Here is a 22392-nt window from a genome sequence, read left to right on the forward strand (position 1 = left end):
CATCCCAGATCCTCCTGCTCCGCATTTCCTGTGAGCCTTCCTTCTAGCCTGAGGTGACAAGGTGCTTAAGGGGTATGATCTCGAGGACATTAAAGGTTACCCCAAATGAGACAGTCTACCCTCAACCTGCTAGGAAATTGCCTAGGTCCTGGTTTCCTTTTCTAGAACTCTTTCCCCTTTAGATTTTACTGAGCCTCAGAACATAGCTCCCATGGGCATGGTATTCAAAATGCTTTTCTCTTTGAACCTAATCTTATCTTTAATTGTCCTCCTGTTGTAAAACCATATTTTCCATTTCTTTCTTGAGGCCAAGGCTAGGGCGGGCCACTTGATATGCTGACTTTTTCTTGGATTGACATTGAACTAGGAGTAAAATCATTGAGTTGGAAAAATACTTCCTCTCTGCAATAACCCAGGAGTGTGAAATGGAGACCTCAGAATACATGGGGAATTTAATTTAAAATCTAACAATACTGTTTCTCTGCCTTTTAATGAACCAGGCTGTTCATTATTGTAAACAAACAACAAAACCAATAAAACCACCATTCAAAACTACAGTTTACCTAGCCAACCATGGAATCAAGCTGGAAAAGGCCCAGGCAGAGGATGAAACCAGAGAGCCAGTTAGAGGAACTCTGCTCTAACAGGGCTGCAAGGGAAAACCTCAGCCACCACTGCTGGATCACAGCTGGAAAGAGCACCAAAAACATTCCAGTGACTTCTTAGAAAACACAGTATCCATCCGGATTACCTACTGACTCCCAGTCTTGTATTGAAAGAGATAAGAGTAAATGTGCAGAATTAAGTGATAATTATGTAAACAAAACCAGCCTTGAATTACCTGGCATTAGATATGGCTGTTGACTCTGCTCCTATCTTATAAATCATTCTAATTGAGTGGGCAGTGTTACCTTCCAAACCTGAAAAACTCCTCTAAGTAGGGAACATTCTGAGGAGGCTGCCAGGTCTCCCTGGATACAAGCATCAAGTCTGCTGTGGACAAGACAGGTTCACTGATAGGAAATTGTGTGACAGTAAATGTTTTTAGATTCAAAGTGAGGCAAGTTGTCTATATTTCAATAATAATTACAAATATACATATCCAAATTGTGTATATTAATGAACTAGACTCTGAACCATAGAATAATATTTTAAAATCCAGCCTTTCTTTTAGCCCATCCTTCCAAAGGAGCTTTGTTAACTATTGGCAATCTATGTCTTTCTGGGCAATTCTATACTTTTTACAAAGGCCAGTGTTTAAAAGTGGAATCACAGTGTGCTATCTTTCTGAGGCTCCGGTCCTTCACCCAGCAGCCTAGCTATGCACTTGAGCACGTGTGGGCGACTGGGCATACACACATTCAGTACTAATAAAGCTTTGTCTCCTTCTCCTAATTGGCTGCATGCTAGGTCCGATCGGTTGGCAGCTTAACCTGCGTCCACTACTGTCCGTGCTATAAGGATACTCACTAGCATGAGCCTTCCACGGTTTCTACAACACTATGATAACTTCACAGTTTCATTTTCCCATTGTGAGGTGGAGCATCTTTTTATATCGTCACTGTTAGCTGTTAAATTTATATTTAATTAAATTATTGGTCTTTTCCTTGTTAATTTAGAAGGAACTTTGTATATTGTGAAAATTGGCTTGTTTCATGTAAATAAATATTTTCCTGGGTTTTGTCATTTTATTTTGTAAATGACATATTAGTTTTTTATTTTTGTATATTAAGATTCACCACTTTTGTTGCTTTTCAAAGTAAAAAATACTTAGTCTACATGAATATTTTCTTGAATACACTTTTAAATTTTTACAATACTTTTATGACTTTCTTTTATATTCAGTTTATTGGGAATAATAGTTTTTATGAGTTTAGTAATCCAGCTTTATTTTTGCTGTTGATCACTACCCAGCTGCTACAACATCATGTATTGGTTAATTTGCCTGCCCCCACTTTATTGTGCACTGAATTTCCATATATCTGAATCCTATCCTGGGTCTTGCGAGGTCTGAGTATAGACACCATCAGCAAGCCAGACACTCCTGGAAAAAAACAGGATGTGTGGGAATCCTCACTTTAGTGAGTAGTGTTTACTGCCCATTCACACCCTGAGGCAGAGACTTAGAAATCACCAAAGGCCTCAGACAACAGCATGAACGAATATCAGTTCAGTTTATGTGTGAGGCTTGTCTTTCTTCATCTATGACCAGAGATTTATTAGATCACAGCCTTCTAGCCAGGAACTCACTTTAATTTCTCATTTAATCTTGGGCATTGCTGGTCCATAAAAGCAGCTAAGTAATAATAATGTTAAGTGCTTACATTGTACTTTTCATCCCCAAAGTGCTATCTAAACATTGACTAATTAAATGCCTTGATGAAAGGAGCTGCAGAGGAGACCCGGGATCTGGTTGCACACCTGTGAGGGACCAGTCCTGAAAGGCCCTGCTTCTCTTTGAATGGCACTCAGCAAGCAGGAGAATAAAAAAGCTGCTGACATTATTTCACTTCTGTTGAAAATTTCCTAGGGTATCTTCTAATTAGCCTGGTTAAACTCACCTTTTATCTGTCTCCCCAGATATTCCCTTTCTACATTCCTGGGGCTATTCAACTGGCCTCTTTTGATGTTTCCCCCCATGGTTAATCACAAAATCATAGACTCTTCAAATGAAGGGGGATCCTTGTTGATCATTTAGTTTTGAATGATTTAGCACAATCACTCTGTTTTGTACAAGAGGAAACTGAGGCATGGAAAAGTATATGCCCTAAGAAAAGTCTTTCAGCTCTGTGGGGACATCCCTGGGAACAGAAACCAAGATGGCTAAGTCCTATTTTGAGTCTGTGCCCCCTTTCTTCTTTCTCTCTGTGAGTGTCCGTGTTACATTTCTGTTTTCTTGACATTTCCGCTCAGTCTTGGCTCTCCCTCTCCCTGCCCATTCCTTTAGTTTCTTTCCACTCCTGTGTCTCTCCTGACTCTTACAGTCCTTCCTTGTGTGATCAGGTAAAGTTGTTTTTCTTCTCTTCTCTCTCCCTTTCAGTGGCATCTCTTAAAAGCCTTGTGTTGTCCTTGACTCAGTCCGCTCTGAAGACTCATAAGTCTCCAGTTCCCCTATATTCATGCGTGCATAGAATTGCCTCTCCTGGAGTCCAGTAATGTGCAAGACTATCTCTATATTAAAAATCCTCAAAAAGATGTGACCAATTAAGACAATTTTTGTGCTGGTGTTCCCTTAGCCAGAGGTAGATCTAGTACAGATCAAAACTATTAGTGCAGCTCAGCAGGCATGGTGGCTCACATTCAATCTCAGCAGAGGCAGGAGGATTTCCTTGAGCTCAAGGCCAGCCTAATTTATATAGTGAGTTCTAGCCAAGTGGACTAGATATTATAATAATAATAATAACAATAATAATAATAGCAAGCCTGGGCCTCCTAGATTACATTTCCTGCTTTTACATGGAAGGCAGATAGGAACACAGTGACCTCAGAATGCCTGCCTCGTCAAAACCTGGCCTGGCCTCTGACCCCTTCCTAGTTGTGAAGCACACTTAAGAGAAGAAGCCAGAACTGACACTGGGAAGCTTGGTGATTGCTTCCCTTCTTTGGGTCATAATTTTTTCTATTTATTAAATAAATAAGAAAGGTGAGATTAAATGATTATTTGGGTCTTTTTCTTATTATTTAATAAGGCAATAATGCTGGGCCAAAGAGACTAGTAGGAGATTAAATTAGATTTATCTCAGACATATAAGTAACTCAATAGAGAGTAGATTCTGCTGGTCATCCTTGAGAATTTCCTAGAACTGTCTCAGTTTTAAATATTTACAGCTATTTTCCATACATACAATATGGAGACTACTTAGCCTTCCAGGGCTTAGGTATAGAAGCTGCATAGCTGTCCTTATTCTGCAAGAGCTTCATTTATTCTTGTGGGTGTATGGCTTGACAGTCCTGGGCACAGTACAGAAAACTGTGTGAACTAGGCCCTGTCTCATTATCAGTATTTTTTCATTCTGGGTTTATCTTGACCATTCTAAACAATGGGAGAAAATGGGATTAAAATCCCTTTGTCTTTTATTCTTTAAGACTCCAGCAGGAAGCAAAATGAGGGGAGTGATTATGAACACTCACAAATCTACCCAATGACCTTAAGCCACATCAAATTATCACATAGTTTCCAAAGTCTTAATAGAAACTGTCACACTTAGGAGAGGATCAGATAAAAACTCCTTGGTGGTATAATAATCCTCCCTCTGATAAGCCAACTCAGTCCTGTCGAGCAGCCCTACTGTGGAGGAAGGAGGGTGGGACTGGTTAAAGAATAGGGGTTTTGTTTGTAGACACACCACCAGCTCCGAGCCAGAAGGAGGAGCTCAAAAGTGGATTCTCAGGAAAGAGAGGATTTTCCCAACTTCGTGAAGTAGGAATCCCTATACACTTTGGTGGTATGCTTCTCTGCTTGTGAGGAGCATTTAGAATTATTTATAATAGCCAGAAGCTGGAGAGAACCCAGATGCCCTTCAACAAAGGAATGGATACAAAAAATGTGGTACATTTACACAATGGAGTATTACTCAGCTATTAAAAATAATGAATTTGAGAAATTCTTAGGTAGATGGATGGAACTAGAAATTATCATCCTCAGTGAGTTAACCCAATCACAAAAGAACACACATGGTATTTACTCACTGATAAGCCAATGTTAGCCCAAAAGCTTGGAATAGGGAAGACTCAACTCACAGACCACATGAAGCTCATGAAGAAGGAAGACCAAGTGTGGATGCCTCAGTCCTACTTAGAAGGATTAACAAAAATACTCAAGGGAGCAAATATGAAACAAAACATGGGACAGAAACTGAAGGAGGGGCCATCTGGAGACCATTCCACCTGGGTATCCATCCCATGCACAGTCACCTAAGCTAGACACTGATGTGGATGGCTGGAAGTGCATGCTGACAAGAACCTGATATAGCTGTCTCCTTAGAGGTCTGCCAGAGACTGACACATTCAGAGGCAGATGCTCACAGCTAAGCACTGATCTGATCAAGGGTTTCCCAATGGAGAAGTTAGAGAGAAGACTGAAGGAGCAGAAAGGGTTTGTGACCCCATGAGGAGAGCAACAATACCAACCAGAGTTCCCAGGGGTCTAAACCACCATCATGGGAGCACATAGGGAGGGACCCATGACTCCAGCTGTATATGTAGGGGAGGATGGCCTTGTCGGGCATAGGTGGGAAAGGAGATTCTTGGTTCTATGAAGGACGAACACTGAGTGGGGGGGAATGTGAGGGTGGGGAGGTGGGAGTGGGGGGGTAGGTAGGGGCACATCCTCATAGAAGCATGAGGAGGGGGGATGTGATAGGAGGTTCCTGGATGGTGGGGGGAAGTGGGGTTAGGGGATAAAATCTGAAATGTAAATATAATACCCAATAAAAATAAAAAAATAAAAAGAATGAGAATGCAGAATGCTTCCATTGTGGGTCAGGTCTGCAAACTTGAGCAGGCCCCTCATGCTGTTTTGAAACAGGGTCTCACTCTGTAGCTCAGGCTGGCCTCCTGCATTCTCGCTTCCTCCCTTAGCCTCCAGTGCTGGAACTAGAGACATTGACGCTAACTCAGCTGATCTAGGTCACTAGGCATCTCTCTGCGTGCCTATAAATGCTGAGAAATGGCACACACTTACAAAATACAATTGTTTGAGGTCATCTAGCCAAGAAAATGCAAATTGAATTATGTTAGAAGCTGTGTTACAGCACAGGACAGGATAGAATCTTGGTTTCATTGAGCCTTGCCTGTTTTTGGTGGAACTGCTCAACATGACCTGGATCTTCTGAGTAGGCTTTTATGGTAGGATCATTTTTGTCCAGAGCAGCAGACCTCTTTATCACAAAATTCCCAACAGTTGCCCAGAATCTAGATGTTGTATAACAGCCATGGAATGCTTATTCTGATATGGGGGTCATGTGATGAATCAGAAGGAAAACATTAGTGGATGCATAAAATACATTGAAAGAGCCTTTTCCTGTGTGACTTCTTGTCATTCTCTTTTCCTGGTCTAAGTTACTAATGCTTCCTCCCCCATCCCTGTAGATCATGAACCTCACAATGGTTCTGTGAAGGTAAACAACATAAAAGGGTGGTGTGTTCCCTTCTTCCCATCCCACAGATCGCTATTGGCTGCGGACCTTGAACATGACACTGCAATTTCCTGGTGCCACACATGAGCAATAAGCAGCTGTCTCTGAAACTGTGGTCTGGAGAAGGCAGCAGTAGGTTATTTTTTAACTTAATTGTAATTTTTGATTGGTCTGCAAGAAAGTAAATCAAATAAAGGCTGTTGTCTTAGTCTGCAGAAAGCCTTAGGCCGCAAATTCCAATGCTGACCATCTTGACCAGAATAGAAGAGGGGAAATGTGTGTAGCCCAAACTGGAAGTTCAGCCAGGCAGCTTTTATGGGCTGCTTTTGCACCCAGAGAGGAAGCATACTTGGTATTCTTCTCAGATGACTGAATCATGTAAAGTGAGATTTGACAGTCTCTCCAGTTAGGAGAATACTTGGAATGATTTAAGTGAATTTTTAAAAGGGAAGTCTAGTTGCCAGCTTGATATTACATTTTGTTCTTGTCCAACAGCACAATAAAATTGATATAATTTTAAATCCCAGATGGCGTTATCTATTCTTTAAACACCCAGTCAGTGTGCACTCCCCAAGTAAACAGGTTGACTGGTACCTTATTCAGTACAAGAAATTAAGTCTAATGGAAAACAGAAGTAAAGTTTGACTGTAGTTTGGACATCTGCCTTTTCTCAAGGAAAACTGGGGTACGTGGAGAAAGTGGATGAGGTTGAGTACAGAGGGCAGAGGCGGGTGGAAGAGCTACATATGTTTCCTGCTAATTGCTTTGTCGTGAGATTATTCACGTAGACGTGCAGTTTGCAGGAAATAAATGGAAAGATAACTAAGCCTCATCCCAGGTCCACTTTCCTTGTTACTGAGCCAGTTGGTTGTCTGGTTACTAAAGCACCTGATGCTGGAGATGAAGTGTCTTTCCAACTTTTGATGGGTTATATAGTTATATTATCTGTGACTGATTCACTTGCAGATCAGAGGGGAGTAAGAAAGAGTTGCCAGGTATTGCTAAGATGTCATTTCAGTCGAGTTTGAGATATGCAAGTGTCTCTCCAAGCCTTGGCCAGAATGAGACGTTCACTCATGTTCTATTCTCTCGTGGACCTGAACAATATCAGCGGCAGAGGATGTGTCCACTTTGCTGTCCTTCTTCCTGATTGCATCCGAGCAGAAGAACAATGTGTTGCCTTTTGAAAACTGACATGTGAATGCCATACCTTTCTTTCATACCCCTGCTATAGACCTAAAGTATTTGTAAGAAAATTAATCTAAATTACTGAAGATTTTTATTTAAATTAAGAGAAGGTAGCAGTCACTGACCCAGTACCATCAGACACAGTACTTCCGGTGCCCAGCATACTAAGCCTGATCCTTTCTTCAGCCCTATATGTAAATATTAGCTAGTTTTAGTAGAGGAAACTAGAGCTCAGGGTGCGTACTTAGTAACTGGCCAGAGTCTCCCAGCTGGGAGGTAGCTAGCTACCAGTGTGCTCAGAAGTGCCTCACAGTATGCCACTGCCTCCCAGACCTAGACACAATCAAGTGTGAGAGTTGACCAAAGCTGCATGATTTCAGCTTCTCTGGAGACCCTTTAATGAATCAGACTACTTTGTACTGGAAAAACACATCTAAGCTGTCGGGAAGCAAACCTGTGCCATCTATTTTCTCTTTTAACTATCTTTGACCAATTTTACTAAGAAAATACTTTTGTGCTCACACCAGTAACTGTAATATTAGGGAGGCTGAAGCAGAAAGATTGTGAGTTTAAGACCAGGCTAGTCTTGGAGAGATGGCTCAGCAATTAAGAGCACTGACTGCTCCTCCAGAGGTCCTGAGTTCAATTCCCAGCAACCACATGGTGGCTTACAACCATCTGTAGTAGGATCCAATGCCCTCTTCTGGTGTGTCTGAAGAGAGTGACAGTGTACTCACATACATTAAACATATATATATATATATATATATATATATATATATATATATATTTTAAAGATCAGGCTAGTCTACATAGCAAGATGTAAACAACAACAAAAACAGACCACTTTTTACTAGTCAGGTGTGGCGTGCTCCCAGTTACACTGGAGCATCTGTAGCCTGGGCAGAACATTTGTAAGACTTTCTTTATGTTGAACTTTTTGGAGGATGGTTGTCACTCGGGGAGGCATACCAGTTCAGGTGACAGCAGAAATCAACTCTCCCATCTGACTTTCCTTGGGTTATATACTTTTTGGACAGAACACCCTACCTTGTTTAACTGTTCCTTGCCCATTCTGACTCTGAGTGGAGTGGGGTCCTGATAGCCTTGTTCTGGTTTTCTTTCTCAGCTGGATACTGGGAGTAGACTACGCTTTGGTCTCATTTAAGGTACCATCCTCCTAGTGCTTCCAGAAGAGGGTCCTAACGTTAGCCACACCAAGATGACTAGGATGTGGACTTCAAAGGTGTGAACCTCTTAGGTAGTAGAGGGAAGGCTGTGGTACGTTTTTGAGCCATTATCCACATAAAGGTATGTCTTACATTTTAAAAAGAACCTTACAGAGCAGCACACATGGAGTCCACTTTTCATTGTGATGCAACCTCTAGACTAGAGACCATGACCACCAATCCTCTCCCCAGGGCTGCTAGTCATTGCATTCAAGGGCAGACTAGATCCTTGTCCCTAGAAATGTACAAGTATAAAGTTTTTCCTTTCCATAATATTAATGGAATGTTTATAAATTCTAAAATTAATCTGAGAATATTACCTCACTTTTCTGGAAAAAAAAATTTTAAGCAGCTTTAGCGTTAGGAACATGGCCACAAATTCTGAGATGGCTTGGTGTTCCCACTTCACCCACACAGCACAGTGACTGATAGTGTTTATGATATCCAGACAACCCCACATTCAACTATAGGCAGCAAGGAAACACAAGAAAGCATCCTCACTCAGTTAACAGGAACTCAGGGCCTGACAGGAGGAGGACTGTTTTAAATGAGACTCACTGCTTGCTACAGAGCAGCTTGCTCTCTTCAGCTCTCCCATATAGTGGTGCCAGGGTATAGGTATAAGCAAGAATTCAGGTAAACAGTAGTAGAGAAATGAACAGCCTTGAGTTTCAGGTTGCTTTAGACAGTGTGAAAGTAGAGTCTGTGACCATTGTAACCAAAACTGAGGTTTTAGTTTAAGTCACAACAGAACAGAGAGCCACAGAACCTACATGGAATCTAAATGAGTTGTAAGAAGCAAAGCCACACCCGCCTAGAGGAAATTACCTGGAAGGACAGGAACAAGAGCAAGTACATCCTGTGTCAGCCAGAGGGCTCACAACTGAAGATGCCTAGACTGACCATGGCAGTTGGGTTGGTATATGGGGTTCCTTTTTGGAGACCTTGCCATCAAGGGAGACATAAAGTCTAGTTATACACAACTCTCTTATACCCAGCATCAAAGACACAGTAATTATTAGCAAGATTCTGTTAAATCAGGTAAGGGTTTTTGTTAAGGATGAAATGAGAATTCACTGAAGACCTGAGAGGTGATAAGTAGTGAAAGTGGTTTCAAAACTGTCTAATGCATATGCTTAGCAGCTTAAAGGAGAAAGATGGGCTTCCGGGATTAAGGCGCAGGTTATCTTGGTAATCTAGAGAGTGCTAAGAGCCTGGAGACTCAGTTAAAGGAACTCAGTGTGCACCTCAGAACACTATGTTGAATGAGAGAAGACACACACACATCCATACCTGTAAACATACATGTAGACACAGACACACATTCACACTCACACACATGCGCACACACATACAGTGTTTATGGTTCTGCATCTATGAAATAGCCTTATAGGGACAGAAAGTAGATTACTGGTTCCTAGGACTTGGGGGAAAAAGGTAAAAAGGCAGTGGAGACTTAACTACTATATATATGAGCGCTAGAAGGGGAGCTGGGAAAGTTCTAAAATTGTTTGTAGTAAGGTATGTAACTCTATAAATAAACCAAGGTTTAAATTTAAATGACTGAATTGTGTGGTGATGGGTTATATCTTAATAAAGCTGTTATTTCAAAAATGGGAGAGGGAATCAGTAAGGTGTGATGAGTGACAGAGTATCAATGTTTGATGGAACTAAATCACTCATAGCAACTGCATAGGTTCCAGCTTGGCTGTCAATGAAACAGCAAGAATTGGTACTAATACTATTATTACTTGAAATTTATGCTTTCAGAATACTCCAAAGAATCATATAAATATGACTATCATCAGTGAAAATTCAGTAGCATGATTCTCTGTCACTGGACACAAATATCCTAATCTGGCAACAGCTAAAATAATAGTAAAAATTTTAAGCTTGATATAGCCTAAAGGTAAAAAAAAGTGGCTTCTGAGAGGATAAACTGATTTTTTTTTTTTTTTTTAGTAATAAAAATTGAAACAGTAACATGGAGGTTTGGAGGGGGGGTGCTGTGATAGGGAGACTAGATATTGCAAATTAATTTCTAAAAGATCATTAGTTTCCCCAAGTAGAGATAAATATATATCACTGTCCATATTAAGTTAGTGAAATGTTTCAGGAGCCTTCAGAGTGTTTATACTTTTGTCCTGATAAATTCTAGATAGAGAAAAAAACCTAGGCCATGGTGCTCAATCTGTTTTAAATCCTGGACCAAAATGCACGCCCCCTCCAGGTCCTCTCATCACCTGTACTCTCTGGTTTTCAGACCATCCTAAATCCTCAGGCCTCTCTTTAAATGCGTCATTAATCGTGATTGCTAAGGAAGAGAAAGAAGACCCAGACTCAACAGGATTGCTACGGCAGTGTAGACACAGCTCTGAAGTGTGGGGAAGAGCTTGGTGGGTTGATATTCCGTAGACAGCGTGTATTAGATGTTGGTGTTAGGTGCGTGCCTTACTGGGGTTATTGGAGTTAATGGTCCCTGAGAGAACAGAATTGAAAGAGGTCTAGTGTACTTACATCTTTCTCTAGGTTGAGGAGGGAAGTGAGGTGACCTCATGCTGACCTAGCTCAGAAAACAGTCACTGTAATCTCCGCATCCCTATTAGGAAAAGATTCATCCCTGAAAAGCAGTAAACTTGATTTTATATTCACTTCTTGTATTTTAGTGTAAAATAATGGACAGTCGCGACTGTATAAAAGCAAAGACGCACAGTGCACAAAGCTGCAGCCTGGCATCTCTGACTTGTCCTCTCCCCTGAGTTAACCGCTGCTGGAAGTGTTAGGATCATAGTATCATTCCTGAGGCTCAAAATCCTTCTCTATTTCCATCTCTAGTGTAGCCTCAGTGTTTTTTAAAAAATAAAGGACAGATTACATTCCTTGAAATCTTACTGTGTCTCCTTTAGGTGTTAGTTGGCGGTAAAATTGTCATTTTTAACTAGGTACTTATTAGGGGAAAAAAAGGTATCCAGATAGCTATTGTTCGTTATTTATGGCAGTCTCTAAGTTAATTTCATCTTTTTCCTGATACCAAAGTCAGCCTGTATAAGCAGGCATTAACAGTACAGAAATAAAAAAGCAGACTCGTTCTTATTGCTGTCTGAGGTGCTTGAAGCTCACGAACAGTAGTTAAGTGCAGTGGCAATAGTATAGTTAATAGTAGTTAAGTGACTGCCGTGAGTTCAGCACACACAGCGACGGTGGAGAGGGCTCCAGGCAGACCCGTGGCCCACACTGGATCAGCAGTCTTGTGGATGGCCCCTGCCTTGTGGGAGGCATGCAGCAAGGTGCATCATCATGCTGGAATTCAGGCTGGTTTCGCCAGGTCATTTGTTTCTTCAGAAGTGTACAAACATTTTTGTTTTGTGTTGTTCTTAATGTGAAAACCCCCATTTTAAAAATTTGCTCATTTAAAAAAATAGGAAATGTAAAATTACAAACTGAAAATGGCCCTCAGAATCCCAGGTTCCACCTTTTTAAGTTATTACATTTACCAGCAGCAGAAGAAACCCATTTTTCCATATGTATTGTGTGTTCCTGGGGGAGAGAGTGGAGATGAAATCATATTAATTAATCAGAAAGCTGTGCTGCTGACTTAATCGAATAGGCACTGTGCCTATATTTCCCTGCATGTCTTACAAACCTGCCTCCCTCCTCTTCGCCACCCCCTAACCCTGAACTTGTTTCCTCAAGTGAGGCTCACCATGCCCCTCACCACACTGCAAAAGCAGAGGGACACAAAAGAAGCTCTGCTTTCTTAAGTGGGGCGTCTTCTTTCTCAAGCCCCAGTGGATAAACCCGTTCTTTTGGAGCAAAGTCCTGAGTCTTGTCTCCCTTGAGCTGCTGGGAAGTGATAATTAGAGGTTTTCCTGTTGGGAAAGGAGAGGAGCCCTTTCCCTCGCTTCCCACATCTGCAAGGCTTTGTGTTCTCAACGCTGGGCCTCCCGGTCTTGTTTCTGTTTCTACAGGTGATAGAGGGAAAGCTGGCTCCATTCTTGGGCAAGGTCATTAAATTCGCCACCGCACACGTCTACAGCTGCAGTCTCTGTAGCCAGAAAGGGTTCATCTGTGAGATCTGTAACAATGGCGAGATCCTCTACCCGTTCGAGGACATCTCAACAAGCAGGTACAGAATACTTTGTTCTATGGAAATGTATCTGAGAGTCACGTGTGCTTTTGTCTGGCTGGATCAGGCTAGTTCTGAGCTAAGCATTGTGTCTCTCACACCCACTGGAAGTCAGGTTTCCCGTGTTCTTGTACAACAGTTTTCTCCCCTTGCTTCCTGTTTAGTTGCAATCCTCACTCTCTACGAAGAAGGAGGTAGCAGGGCTGCAAAGAGATGCTGCCTCCCTCTAGTTTATTACTGATGAAGTGTGTGCTCACATTCCATCTTAGAATGGAGAGCAGGGAGAAAGATGCCCACCCAGCTTTCCAGAGCAACAGGGAAAAGAAATGGGAAACGCCCCCCTGAGAGGAAGACCAGGCCTAGACTGACTGCTAGACCTGCTACTCGAGGCCCTGGTGGGGAGCACGTTCTCCACAAACAACAGCAGAGATGAAAGTTTTAAGGCCCTAAGAGAGAAAAGTGGGAGTTCATATGGGATTAGTTTTCCAACCAAAGTCATGTTTGGGCATCAGCAGATCCCCCGTTGATAGATGATTTTCCCTCTAACTTGGAGCAGAATTTCTACTATGGCTTCTCTAAAATCATAAAATAATACGTATCACTTTTCTTTCATCCTTGAATCATAATAGAAATACTGTGTGTGTGTGTGTGTGTGTGTGTGTGTGTGTGTGTGTGTGTGTGTGTTTGTGCGCGCGCGCGCGTGCGCTCTCGTGCACACTTCTTTGGCCCATTTCCACCCTGCAGAGCTCACTTACACTGTGGTTCAGAACAGAAGGTGAGCATATAGCCAGAAGGAGCTGAGCATTCAGAACAGCGCTCACATGGTGAGCATTGACTCAGCACTCTTGGCCACTTTTTAAACCCAAAGACTATTTGTAAACATTGAAGAACTTGGGTTAGCCTGTACATAGAAGGACATACAAATACACATGAGTCCAGATTCCAGTTTCCTGAGTATGGGTCCTTTGTTTCTAGTATATAGATTAGATGCCTTTCAGGGATATACACTTTAACCTAAGAACTTCTGCACAAAGTTCACAGCATCCATATTTATAAAGTCATAAAAAAAAAAACAACTTAATGCCTACCAATTGATGAAGAAACAAAATTCAGTGTGCGCCCCCAGTGAAATACTGTTTAGCCTTGAAAAGGGATGTATAATTGTTACATGTTGACAGATGCTGGATGCAAAAAAGCCACATATTATATGATTCCTTTATATGGAAATCCCCAAACAAGCAGAGTCAGGGTAAACTTGTTGCCTGGGGCTTAAGGGAAGGGGTAAAGACAGAGACTTCTAACGAACACACTTTTTTTTTTATTTTTATTTTTTATGATACAAATGTTGCAAGGTCTGGATTACAATGATGGTCACATACATAATCTTGTGGCAAACTCATGAGCTAGAGGCCTTGAGGGCCAAGCTTTATTGCACATATTGTGATAAAAATGAATATTGTGATAAAAGCTAAGATGCTTCTACTGAGTAAGCCAATCTCACAGAACAAATCTCAGTAAACTTAAGAGTGGAAGTACATCACATGTGTCTTCTAGCACATAGAATTAAAAAAAATCTATACTAGGAAGGGGGCCTGGCAACCCATAAAATGTTGGAAACTAAGCTGCACACTTCTAAGTTACTCCGGGTTAAAGGAGCAATCACAAGAGAAATTTTGAAGTGTTTTTAAGTGAATGAAAGTGAAATCACGGAGATGTGAAGTAAATCTTGTACAGCATGTGGCCTGTGGCCTACAGGCCACATAAGGATATGTGAAACCAAGGGCAGCTATGAGTGCGGCCCAGGGCAGGATTGTACATTTACTTAAAACATTATGAGATTTCCTTTTTTAAATTCTTGAGCATGAACTTAGCAGATGCCAGTGTCATGTCTCAGGGTCAAGATTAGATACACGTGGCTTCATGGAGTTTGGAACTCTAAACATCTATGTTTGAAAAAGGGGAAAGAATCTGTCAGTAATTGAAACATATACTTCAAGGAACTAAAGAAAAACAGACAACCCCAAACCAGCAGGAAGAAGAATATAGATTGAAATTCATAGAAATTCAAATAGACTTATAACAAGCAAGAAAATGGTTGATTTTAAAGCCTCCTGAACAAAGGTCACATGGCTTCATATGTGAATCTTCTTGAATCTTTAAAAAAAAATAATGCCAGTACTTCACACAAAAACAAAGGCGCTGATTCTTCAAAAAAAGAAATTGACTTGAAGACACAACACACATGCACACATATCTTTAACACATACTGAATGAACTTCATGGAGAAATAAATGAGTCTATTGTAACAGAGATGTCACCTCTCTGTAAAGGACAGCTCCAGCACATAGAAACCCTGAGCAAGTGTGTTCTTAAACCAAACAGCACTGCCTGTCTCAGGGGCTAACCAATGTCTGCAGAACACTTGCCAGACTACATAAGAATGCATGTTCTGCTCAAGCAAGTGTGGGACATTCACAAGAGATGACATTCTCAGGCATAAGACACCTGAACAAATCCTATGCACTAGAAACCATTCAAAGTACGTCCTCAGATCATGTATTAAAAAGAAATTGATAATGGAGTAGGGGGGGATGGCTTAGTGGGTCAGAGTGCTTGCTGTGCAAGCTACAGGACATGAGTTTGAATCCCCAGTACTCACCTAAAGCTGAGCCTGGCCATGCTTACCTTTAACCCTGGTGCCTGGGCTTGGAGGAGCTAGACAAATCCTGAGAATTCATTGGCTAGGCAGCCTAGCTGAAATGGTGAGCTTCGGGTTCAGTGAGAGATCTGTCTCAAAACAATAGTGGAGAAAGAAAGAGGAAGATATCCGTTGTTCCCCACTGGCTTCTGCATGCATACTTATAGACACATGCACCTACATATGCATGTACACACATACCACACACACACAATTAGAATAAACAATAGAAAGGTGTGAAAAATCCAAGAACATTTGGCAATTAAACAAAGAACTTCTAAATAACACAAGTTGAATATGTACAATTATATGAAAGCATGCACATGAATGTTTATACAAACTTTATTCCTAATTATCCAAAACTGTAGGCAACCATGAACCCATCAGTGGGTGAACGGATAAACAAAATGTGATATATCCATACAGTGAGGTAGTAGTTTCCAATAGAAGGAATAAATATATGGACTACAAAATTCTATGACATTGTAGAAAATGGGAAATGGTAGAGACGGTAAAGATCACTGGTGGTCAGGGTTCTGGACTAGGAAAGAGTAACTAGGTAAAGCATGTTGTTGGGACAGTGAAACTAGTCTGTGTGGTGCGGTAGTTATGTAAACATGACATTATCGTACACATTTGTCAAAGCCATAGAAGTAGACAGTACAGAATGAACATGGCCTGTAACTGCAGATAAAGTAACATGTCAGTATGGTCTGTTCATTGCAGCAGTGTTCCACCGCCTCAGTACTGTCATACAGTGGGGAGGATGGATGCTGTGTTCCACCGCCTCAGTCATACAGTGGGGAGGATGGATGCTGTGCTCCACGGCCTCAGTACTGTCATACAGTGGGGAGGATGGATGCTGTGTTCCACCGCCTCAGTACTGTCATACAGTGGGGAGGATGGATGCTGTGTTCTACCGCCTCAGTACTGTCATACAGTGGGGAGGATGGATGCTGTGCTCCACCGCCTCAGTACTGTCATACAGTGAGGAGGATGGATGCTGTGTTCTACCGCCTCAGTACTGTCATACAGTGAGGAGGATGGATGCTGTGTTCTACCGCCTCAGTACTGTCATACAGTGGGGAGGATGGATGCTGTGTTCCACCGCCTCAGTACTGTCATACAGTGGGGAGGATGGATGCTGTGTTCTACCGCCTCAGTACTGTCATACAGTGAGGAGGATGGATGCTGTGTTCCACGGCCTCAGTACTGTCATACAGTGAGGAGGATGGATGCTGTGTTCCACCGCCTCAGTACTGTCATACAGTGAGGAGGATGGATGCTGTGTTCCACTGCCTCAGTACTGTCATACAGTGAGGAGGATGGATGCTGTGCTCCACGGCCTCAGTACTGTCATACAGTGGGGAGGATGGATGCTGTGCTCCACGGCCTCAGTACTGTCATACAGTGAGGAGGATGGATGCTGTGTTCTACCGCCTCAGTACTGTCATACAGTGGGGAGGATGGATGCTGTGCTCCACGGCCTCAGTACTGTCATACAGTGGGGAGGATGGATGCTGTGTTCTACAGCCTCAGTACTGTCATACAGTGAGGAGGATGGATGCTGTGCTCCACGGCCTCAGTACTGTCATACAGTGGGGAGGATGGATGCTGTGCTCCACCACCTCAGTACTGTCATACAGTGGGGAGGATGGATGCTGTGCTCCACCACCTCAGTACTGTCATACAGTGGGGAGGATGGATGCTGTGCTCCACGGCCTCAGTACTGTCATACAGTGGGGAGGATGGATGCTGTGCTCCACCACCTCAGTACTGTCATACAGTGGGGAGGATGGATGCTGTGCTCCACCACCTCAGTACTGTCATACAGTGGGGAGGATGGATGCTGTGCTCCACGGCCTCAGTACTGTCATACAGTGAGGAGGATGGATGCTGTGTTCCACGGCCTCAGTACTGTCATACAGTGGGGAGGATGGATGCTGTGCTCCACCACCTCAGTACTGTCATACAGTGGGGAGGATGGATGCTGTGCTCCACGGCCTCAGTACTGTCATACAGTGAGGAGGATGGATGCTGTGTTCCACGGCCTCAGTACTGTCATACAGTGGGGAGGATGGATGCTGTGCTCCACCACCTCAGTACTGTCATACAGTGGGGAGGATGGATGCTGTGCTCCACGGCCTCAGTACTGTCATACAGTGAGGAGGATGGATGCTGTTCTCCACGGCCTCAGTACTGTCATACAGTGGGGAGGATGGATGCTGTGCTCCACCACCTCAGTACTGTCATACAGTGGGGAGGATGGATGCTGTGCTCCACCACCTCAGTACTGTCATACAGTGAGGAGGATGGATGCTGTGTTCCACCACCTCAGTACTGTCATACAGTGAGGAGGATGGATGCTGTGTTCCACGGCCTCAGTACTGTCATACAGTGGGGAGGATGGATGCTGTGTTCCACGGCCTCAGTACTGTCATACAGTGGGGAGGATGGATGCTGTGTTCCACGGCCTCAGTACTGTCATACAGTGAGGAGGATGGATGCTGTGTTCCACGGCCTCAGTACTGTCATACAGTGGGGAGGATGGATGCTGTGCTCCACCACCTCAGTACTGTCATACAGTGAGGAGGATGGATGCTGTGCTCCACGGCCTCAGTACTGTCATACAGTGAGGAGGATGGATGCTGTGTTCCACCGCCTCAGTACTGTCATACAGTGAGGAGGATGGATGCTGTGTTCCACGGCCTCAGTACTGTCATACAGTGAGGAGGATGGATGCTGTGCTCCACGGCCTCAGTACTGTCATACAGTGAGGAGGATGGATGCTGTGCTCCACCACCTCAGTACTGTCATACAGTGAGGAGGATGGATGCTGTGTTCCACGGCCTCAGTACTGTCATACAGTGAGGAGGATGGATGCTGTGCTCCACGGCCTCAGTACTGTCATACAGTGAGGAGGATGGATGCTGTGTTCCACGGCCTCAGTACTGTCATACAGTGGGGAGGATGGATGCTGTGCTCCACGGCCTCAGTACTGTCATACAGTGAGGAGGATGGATGCTGTGCTCCACTGCCTCAGTACTGTCATACAGTGAGGAGGATGGATGCTGTGCTCCACCACCTCAGTACTGTCATACAGTGAGGAGGATGGATGCTGTGCTCCACGGCCTCAGTACTGTCATACAGAGAGGAGGATGGATGCTGTGTTCCACCGCCTCAGTACTGTCATACAGAGAGGAGGATGGATGCTGGTGCCAGTGGCTCAGACTACGGGAGCTCTGGTGACGGTGACCCTAGAGCTTCCAAAGGAATCTAGCATGTTAGAAGCTTAGTCCATGTGAACAGTTGGGTCAGAGATCAGAGTGAAATAGTTTTAAGCGGACTTCATTAGAACGGAAATATTGCAAAGGTAGTACAGAGTTCCACACACTGCACGCCTCCCTACCCAGCTCCGGCTTCTTCTACCTCACATGAGAATATTGCATCAGTTGGAATTATAAACCAGTGATTCATCATTAACTAATGCCATGGGTTTGGGTTTTGGGGGTTTTTCCCCATATTTCCTTAGTTTTTGCCTCATCTATTTTCTATTCTAGAATAGTACTTTACATTGAATTTTTATCTTTCTGAACTTCATTGTCATAGACTTAGCTATGGCAGTCTCAAAGACTACTTATTTTGATGATCTTGACAGATTAGTTTTGAAGGACACTGTTGGGGATGTCTGGGGTTGTTGTTTTCAAGATTAGACTAAAGGCAAACATGATTGAGCTTATCTGTAATCCCAGAAGTTCAGGAGCCAAGGCAGGAGGACTGTCACAATTTCAAGACATCCCTGAACTGTATAACAAGTTCCAACCAGCCTGGGCAACATATAGCAAGAACCAATCTCTAAAAACAGCACCAGCAAAATTAGACTAGGCTTTGTGCTTTTGGGGTGGGGTTGGGGAAGAACATATAGATAAAGTACCATTTTTATCACATGTGACAAGCACGGCACCTTCCTGGCTTACCACAGCAGGGTTTGTGGCACGGTCCTCTGCTGTAAAGTTACTCTTCTTCTCCCTCTCATGTTGTCATCTTTGAAAGGAATCACATGAGTCTCTCAGTAGGTTCCACCTGCCTGGGAGCAGAGCATGCCCAGAATTGTTTGCAGTCTTGCTGGGGACGTCTGTCTTTTTCTCTCGTTCACTTTTTTTAAAACGTGTTTGCTATTCTTGTCAGTGTAGAGTCGTGCGCAGTTGTTTTGTACCTTGGGTTGCACAGTACTGACTTTTGTTCCAGCTTCTCCAGCTTTGCACTCAGGCTCTGTGTTGACTCCAGGGTCCCTTTGAGATAGCTCAGCCATTGTGTGTTTTGTTTGGCAGTTTGCTGTTCATCATTTTCTTTTTTCCTGGCTGTACCAGATGATTCAGGATCATGCTTTATATCTCTTACTCTCATCCATGAGGTGAAGCGGCTACATGTCCAACGAAGCCTTCTCCTTTCACTGAGAATGACTACAGAGGTCATGATCTGAGCATGAGGCATTACACATTTTTAAATGCCACAAGTCCTCTTGACATGAATTCCACACAGAATCTTCTGGAAAATTTGGTTTAAGTCTAAAATCGATGACCTTCAAGGATATTATATAAAAGAGTAAATTCAAAGATAGTATGACTGTCAAGGCTCTGAATTCTCACCAAAATGTCCTCATTATCCCATAGGAGAGGCTTGTATATAGTGGTACTAAATCTATAGCTGTTTGGAATCCTCATTCCCTGCTGGCCACAGGCAGCTCTCTCCCAGCATGCAAAGTGTGTGATTCAGAAGGAAGCTTGAGCATCTTTGCTGGATCCAGGTTGGTACTACTTCTCATGGGTCTGTTGTACTTCCTCTTGGTGTTCCATTTCCACTTAAACCCTAAAAGCAGTTTATTCAAGTCTTTAGGAAAAGACAAAAGAAAAAGAAAAATTTAGCAAAGAAGACCTTGGGTGAAAAATACATGGCCATTTGTGGAGTGTGATAAATAAATTCGATAAGTAATTTGAATAATGAGGTCAGTGTGTCACTGAAATTTTGTAAATGAAAGAATATGACACATGAGATTCACCTCAGAATAATCTACCTGTGGGGTGAAGGGATAAATATAAATGAGAGTGCCATAAATCCGCAAAGTTGAAGCTCAGTGATAGATATGCAGGGATTTGCTGTGCTGTGCTCTGTATTTCTGAGTACATTTGAAAGTTTTCATAGTACCTATATTTAAAAATCTTAAATGAGATATTCAGTGAATTTGTTATCCTTGTAGAGCCTAATTTTATTTTCTCAGTATTATTATAGTTTAATTTTACAAAAATATTCAGGGGTAGGCAGCCTGGCTCAGTGGCATACAAGGATGACGTCCTGAGTTTGAAGCCTAGGAACCCATGTAATAGCTGAATGCGGTACACATATGTCTAGAGCCTTGGGCCTCTACAAGATGGAATATAGAGAAAGGTAAATCCCCAGAATCCTGCCGCAGCAAACAGCCAATACAAGACTCATTTCAAGCCCAGTGAAATGTGAGGACCTACACCTACACCTGACTACCACACATGAACCATCACATACACACACACACACACACACACACACACCACTCTCACAATAGTAGAACAACTCTCTCAAGAAGCAATTTCTTGCATGTATTACCAGTGTATAGAGAGCCAGCTGTTAGAGATAGAGTGGATATGCATGATCCTTGTTATAGTGTTAGGGACAGAAGAGCCATGCGAAAGTTATATTAAAGCACAGTCAGAGCTGAGTGGACCTAGACCTCGTCTGCATCATCTGCAGAGTGATGTACATGGGAGAAGAGGAAGAACCCTTCTGTGGTTTCTGGGGAACTTTGTGCTGCTCTAATCCATTGACCTTGGTAAATGGGTTTTAGAATATACTGTGTTTACATTGCTTTTTCAATTATGACCATATAACAAACTTGGACTTTTTTTTTTTTCCTTAAATCATTATCTAAGAGGCTGCTTCCTGACTGTAATTTGAAAATATGCCCCTAGTGTAGGGTTTCAATGTGTAGGGTATCTTCCCTGGAACATGTAGAGAACATGCTAGAATCATGGTGACTGGCATTAACCACCACTAGTTCTAGGAGTTTACACATGGCAGTTCTTTCTTCTGCCTGTCCTGTAAGTGCTACCTCTGTTTTAAACTCTATTTAGTTTGTGTTTGTGCATGTATGTGGGGGGGAGGGGCACTTGTGCCTTAGAACATATGTGTCGGTCAGAACACAGAGGACAGACAGCTTGTGGGAGTTCTCTCTTCCTATCACTTGGGTTCTGGGAATCAAACTCAAGTCATCAAGCCTTGGTGGTGACTTTGTGCTCTAAGTCATCTCCTGGCCCACCTCTGCTTTAATGATAAGAAAACCTAAGTTCAGAGAAAACAGTTTACTTGCCCCAACAGATAAGGCAAAACACTTAAGAATATATGTGACTCAACATCCACACTGTTCATTACACACTACTGCTTCTTCTGTAAGTCTTCTTTGAAGACTAGCTGTAGTCTTCAAAGAAGTCTGCAGGGTACACCCTAAGAGTAATTATAAAGATATCTAGATCTGCCTTTAAAGGTACCTCCCTAAAGATGTGCTTCTCAATTGTCTCTTTATTTGCCCCAGGAGTTTAGACACCTGGAGCAGTAAGCCACAGCAGATGGGATGGGGCAGATACACATTTCTGTTGTTAAGTGGAGAAATGGCTGTTGTGACAGGGATAAGAGAAAGGTTGATTACTCTGCCTCCCTGGGCAGTGAGGTTATCCATGGAAGCTAAGAGTACTTGCCTTAAGTCCAGATTGTTACACTGTCCCAAGCTTCTCAGACACAAATGAAACACCTACATCCCTTTAACTAAGAATCTCTTAATTTCCAGACTGCAAGATTTAAATACAATAGAAAGACCATTCTAACTAAGCCTAATCCACCATTTACCTGTGAGAGGATGCAAGGGAAGCAAGGTTTTAGGAGGAACAAACATTCCATTAAGACAATGGCAAAACCCCACATCCTAGA

The 22392-nt window shown here is 42.8% G+C and overlaps 1 protein-coding gene across 10 annotated transcripts in view; it reads left to right on the plus strand.

Moving 5' to 3' along the window:
• Positions 1–22392, plus strand: part of Plekhm3 (pleckstrin homology domain containing M3) — a 190504-nt gene that overhangs the window by 150632 nt on the left and 17480 nt on the right. For 9 of the 10 annotated variants that reach the window (XM_076931778.1, XM_076931776.1, XM_034498822.2 and 6 more), the window contains one exon: positions 12523–12680. The exons of the other annotated variant lie outside the window; for it this stretch is intronic. In XM_076931778.1, coding sequence (XP_076787893.1) covers positions 12523–12680 — 158 coding nt within the window. The remainder of the gene's footprint in view (positions 1–12522; positions 12681–22392) is intronic. 10 annotated transcript variants of the gene reach the window in all.

This window comes from Arvicanthis niloticus, chromosome 3 (assembly GCF_011762505.2).
Source record: "Arvicanthis niloticus isolate mArvNil1 chromosome 3, mArvNil1.pat.X, whole genome shotgun sequence".
Taxonomy (NCBI): domain Eukaryota; kingdom Metazoa; phylum Chordata; class Mammalia; order Rodentia; family Muridae; genus Arvicanthis; species Arvicanthis niloticus.